General features: G+C 36.1%; 1 protein-coding gene across 1 annotated transcript in view; it reads right to left on the bottom strand.

The window, feature by feature from the left end:
- Positions 1 to 5029, bottom strand: part of LOC111083130 (dual oxidase-like) — a gene marked incomplete at its 3' end in the record, with an annotated part of 20242 nt that extends 15213 nt beyond the window's left edge. The window contains exon 1 of the mRNA XM_022379406.1: positions 4916 to 5029. Coding sequence (XP_022235114.1) covers positions 4916 to 4985 — 70 coding nt within the window. The remainder of the gene's footprint in view (positions 1 to 4915) is intronic.
- Positions 5030 to 6028: the final 999 nt, after the last annotated feature.

Here is a 6028-nt window from a genome sequence, read left to right as displayed (position 1 = left end):
AGAATTTTTACGGATAATTAACTAACGAACGGAGACGTAAAAAATACGAAACAATGCATGGTTGGGAGATTTCAGCGTGTGTTTCGAACCTGTTTTAGAAACTTAGACGTCGGGACCAAATGCTCGTTTTTAAGCCTAATTTAAAGATTTCGAAGTTTAGTTGCAAACGTTCGAAATCCATTAGGCCTAATATACAAGTAGTAACAACTTAATTTATTCTTATTATTCATTTGTCTGTTCCAATTCTATTATTATTATTATTATTATTATAATATATGTAATATGTTAGAATAGCATTTCACGTCCATCGGTTCACGTTGTCTGGAATATAATAATGCGAAAACAAGAAGTCAGCAGTCCGATTTCTTAAGTCACTGGTACGAGACCTAGATTTAAAACCGTTTCAAACATCACTATTAAAAATGTTCAAAAACAAAAAAAAACAGAACATTTTATTATTCTGTGTATTTTAGGTGGCTCCGTCTAGCTTCCAGTAACTTTTCCCAAATACTAAAGAAAATAGTATTAACTCATCATCTGTGGAATCATTTTTATGTATTGATTTTGTCCCCCGGGGTGATTTCCAATATTTCTTTTAACCTATAATCGTTAAAGTGACTTCGCGCTTCAAGAATTTACCTTTGTCTAAATATTACAAAAACCTCACGAGCATGCGAGCTGAGTGGCCAGGTTGTTTGTTTTAGAGTAAAACCACATTGGACTACATGCCGTTGTCTAACGCGGGAAATCGAACCCTGGATTTCAGCGTTGTAAGTCCGAAAACTTATCGGTGGACGGCCAGCTCAGAAGCTCTTAGGATTCAGAAATCTAATTTTGAATTACTGACCAGATGGAAAGCAGCCAGAGAGCAGAACCCACCGCAACAAAAATCTCGTCCAGCTGTTTCAACAATATAATGGAACTGACTGTCCCTTCTATAGCGTTCTCACAGCTGAAAATGCCGGGCGAGTTCAATGACATCCCATCTCGAACGCCGAACCCTTGGATCCACAGCCCGACATTTTATAACCACTAGGCCACGCCCGAACCATGGGGAGAGCGAGTTGTAGGTAATAAACCTCGAGGGGAACTCAACTGTCAAAACCTCCAAAACAAACAAACAAACATATTTTCCGTTACACAGAGTTTGTTGTAGTTGCCGACAGAAACATTACTGACAGGTAACAGGCTCCGATATCATAGTACGTGTTAAAATAACGTGGTTTTACTACACAGAGTTTGTTGTAGTTGTCGACAGAAACATTACTGACACGTAACAGGCTCCGATATCATAGTACGTGTTAAAATAACGTGGTCTTACCACACAGAGTTTGTTGTAGTTGCCGACAGAAACATTACTGACACGTAACAGGCTCCGATATCATAGTACGTGTTAAAATAACGTGGTCTTACCACGTAGAGTTTGTTGTAGTTGCCGACAGAAACATTACTGACACGTAACAGGCTCCGATATCATAATACGTGTTAAAATAACGTGGTCTTACTAGTTTTTATAATCAGTCTTCATGCATAATGCGCAAGCGCAAACAAAAGCCGTCTGGGAATTTCGAGATTGATACAAAATGATCCAGGTAGCCATAAACTCTAGAGAAAAAACAGTTCAAATAAGAAGCTTTAAAAATCACACTAAGCACGTGTAGTGTTGCATAAGTTGAATTTCGTTTACTTATTTTCATAAACACGTCGTTTTATAGAACTGAAACCTAAACCACGCTTTATTAAATACAGATATTGCTCCAATATCTAAACAATGACTGTTACAAGAACTCGTAAAAAGTCGCTCTAGCGACAGATTACTGCGTTACACATTTTTCATTCTGCGCAAAAACCTTTGTACATTACTAAACGATATACAACAGTTGTGTTCGTTCTTCTCTCAATACATGCAAGTAACTGTCAGGTTGAGTTACTAAAAGGTTGTATGGTTGAACAAGACATTACTGATATGCCAAGGAATTTGGCATTTTATCCATATTACACACACAAACTTTCAATCCTTCACCTCAAACAACCTCTGGCCTCCCCCCCCCCAAACCGTCCTTAATTTACATCACAATAAAAAACAATCTTTCCCCATTTCTTCACTACAATAAAAGTAAGAACCGGCACTAGTCTCTTTATTGTTAAAATCAAATACAATCTCGTTTCCTTATCATCCACCACAACAGACACGTTCCCCCCATATTTTGTCCACCACAACAGACACGTTCCCCCCATATTTTGTCCACCACAACAGACACGTTCCCCCCATATTTTGTCCACCACAACAGACACGTTCTCCTCTTGCTATCCATCTATCGTTCACCAGAATACGGACAACCTTACAGTTTGGTCATAAAGTTCCATTATTAAATACGGACTTATGGAAAGTGGCCTTCAACAAGACAAACTAGTTTTAAGAGTAGAAGTAAATGTACGGTGGTTAGTAGAGAACCAGACACGTAGCTCTATTATGAATGACCGAAATATCTGAATAAATTAGTGCAAGAGATTGAAACAGATACCAAAAACTTTTCTATTTAAAGATAAAAATAACAGTCATTATTATTAAGATCCACGACCATAAAGTTCCAGAATCAAAAAATAATGGTAATAATCAGACTATATATTTATTTTCTCTCAAGTTAAGAATTCCAAACTTTAAGATCTTGATTGACATTTGCTCATTATAAAAATGCCCCACCCCAGTGGTACAGCGGTATGTCTGCGGACTTACAATGCTAGAGTCCGGGTTTCGATACCCGTGGTAGGCAGAGCACAGATAGTCCATTGTGTAGCTTTGTGCTTAATTACAAACAAAAAATTATAAAAATAAATTTGAAACAAATAAGGAACTACAACAAATTAGATTAAATGATTTAAAAAAATATAAAGTTAAACAAAATCAACTTATGTGATTAAAAACTTCCAGAAATAGAAGGTACTATCTAGAGGATTAAACTTTCAACGTTTTGATAAAACTTGGGGAATTAAATGATAAATCCTATTTATGGTGGAAGTTTTGACAGGTAAATTATACATAATTAAAGAAATCAAGGTAATTAATCGTAGAAGTAAAACTAGAAGCAAACAATTATAGTCTATTCAGACAGTAGAGTTGTGCTTGTCCTTAAAATCAATATAAAGATTGAGAACTTACGATAAAGAACAGAATTAATAAACTTCAACGCTTAACTATGTTGTTTATAGATATTTTTGTTCTCTATGTAGACGAGATTACGCGGATCAACTACGAGACTTTTAGATCAGCGTATGAAAGAGTATTGGCCTAGTTTCGAAGAATCTACAGCCACTTAGATCAGGAATTATCAATACAAATAATGTTACCACAATATGAAATTCCGAAAACGAACACAAAATGTGAGAACATTATAGGTTTTGACGATCAAGAAGGTAAAAACCATCATTTTTTGGATTCGGTACTCCCGCTGCAACAACCTGAACAAGCTAGTTTTACGGAACTCGGTGCTGGTTGGAATAGGAAACAAGTTAGGCCTCACACAGTGATGGAACGTAAGCACATTAATTTCGATGTATTCAGAACTACCAGCAAGAAACGATTAAAGCAGACACACCCTCCAATATCACGATACTCAACAACACGGTGATGAAGTGTCTTAGAAGACTAAACTTCCAAAATGAACAAGGAAGAAGAGATATAGACTCACAAAATATACAAGGCCAATAAAAGATAAATCAAAACTCAAGAAATGCGACTGTGTAACAAGTGTAGAGTGAGCTTCGGGGATGTAACGTTGAAATGGAATACTGAAGGTATACCAGTAATTTCTGGTTTATAGAAAGATGTGTAAAACAATGTGTACAATATGATCAGAAAATAAAATAAAAACAACACCCTATCTGCCCCCCCATACACACACGAACCCGACTGCAATACCCTCGCAATGAGAGGTTAATAACTTGGGTGTTTGGAAAGCACGCGACATACCATTACTGTCAGTGAACTGACTGGTTATTTGTTAGTTTTTCTTCACTGTTCGATTCGCTACTTCCGCTACAACAGACTAGTTTCGCCGAATTCACAGCTCATCAGTGTTGCTAGTTGCTTCCCCGAATAATAATAATAATAGTGACGGTACGTTACATGTTACCGAAACTTAGAGTATTAGTGGCGAGTGAAGGGCTGACTATACATCTAAAACAAATAGCTTATGTTAATTTATAGTCAAACATGACGTTACATTTGTTTTACTGTAAAACAAAGTCTTAATCCAACATATAAAAACAAAACCAATGGCTGTTCTTGAACTCTGCCAAACCTTATTTAAACAGATACGTTATCAGTTATTAACCACTAGGATATTTACTTCTCCCACTGAACGCGGAAGTCGCGTGCCACATAGCCCAATGTAGTGTCGACGACACGGCAATTTGAATCCTAGTGTAACACATACAAAAGCTAATGCAAGTAGGCCAAGTACAACACAGTAAGCGATCACGACTGAGTTTCCAAATCTGCTTATAGATGTCATTGTTGAACGTCCTGTGTGCACTTACCACGTGCAACAATGCTAACAGTAACTCCTAACATTGTTGTGGTTGTAGCACATCAAATACAAACATAAACACGACAGAGCATATGAATATCAAAACAAAAGAAATATTAGCAAAACACAACACAGAAACAGAATTATTATATATGTATATATACACACACACCATAAGCTATATATTAGTACAATATAATACAAATAGGAACAGAAAATATATATACACAAATATCTTGAAATCAAGAAAGAGTCCGAGACTCTTACATCGATACGAATAATTTCGATGATAAATTTTTAAAATATCACAATGAAATATGTTAATGTGGGCTAACTACTTTTTCAATTTTAATTATTAGGGTTACCGAGTTAAGATATAAACTCACCTTTTTCAGTAGCAACCATCAAATGTTCTGTCAACCACCACACTATTAACAGCTTTAACAACACTTCCATAATGAGGTAGTGAACACCTTGAAAACAAGACGATGTTCAGAGTTCGACAAACGCCGCTTTTTAAATTATTCAGTTTTTACTGCTATCGAGAAACCGTATTATAGTTGCGAATTTTAAAAGATCTCGTTCGTCTTGGGCGTGGAGAGTATATTATGCACGTGAAATCAATAACACCGTTTGAGGAGAACTGATATTATATTGCTTTCAATATATCACTTAGAGGGTAACAGACACTCTAAAAATGGTAGTCTACAAGACACTATACTAACATAGCAACGTCCTAATACCAGCCGTCCCAACTTAATGTGACCCATACTACAACTCAGCCTTGTCTTATACTGTTACCTGGTCTTGTGACGTCATCATCGCCGTAGGACTGTAAAAGAAAAAAAGATTCGGGCTGGTTCATCAGAGGTACAGGTATAGGGGAGTTGGAGGGAATGTCATATCACATGCTTGAATAATTATACTGTTTTTATCATACCATATTTCCAATAGGAAATAAAAATAAAAGGTTTTTACAAGTAAAATCCAAACCTATCACATAACCTGTTACAATGTTGCCTCGACGGCAGGGGTGATGCACGTATTGTTTGAACTTTAACAAATTAATCAGGTTTCTTGTATAGCAGACTATCGCCTGCGCAGCTTCTGTTAGCTATGTCTGAACAACGAACGGCAGGGTTTGAAACAACACTGGAAAATAAACAATACTTTATCATAAGAGAAAGAACTGTGTGAAATATAACAATGTATAAAAATAAGAGCTGACATTTTGTTATTGATGGATCAAACTTATACAAGACATTGGGCTATCAGAGAAAACAAGGTTATGCTAAGAGCTTAAAACAACATAGTTATTAAGGCTGATAAAAATCGGTGGTTAAGACTAATAAAACAATACCATAAACAAGGCTAAAGCTAACAACACCGTTATTAAGGCTGATAAAAATCGGTGGTTAAGACTAATAAAACAATACCATAAACAAGGCTAAAGCTAACAACACCGTTATTAAGGCTGATAAAAATCGGTGGTTAAGACT

This window comes from Limulus polyphemus, unplaced genomic scaffold (genome assembly GCF_000517525.1).
Source record: "Limulus polyphemus unplaced genomic scaffold, Limulus_polyphemus-2.1.2 Scaffold8278, whole genome shotgun sequence".
In the NCBI taxonomy this organism is placed as follows: domain Eukaryota; kingdom Metazoa; phylum Arthropoda; class Merostomata; order Xiphosura; family Limulidae; genus Limulus; species Limulus polyphemus.
Note: the sequence above shows the minus strand (reverse complement) of the source record. Positions and strands in the feature narration are given on the sequence as shown.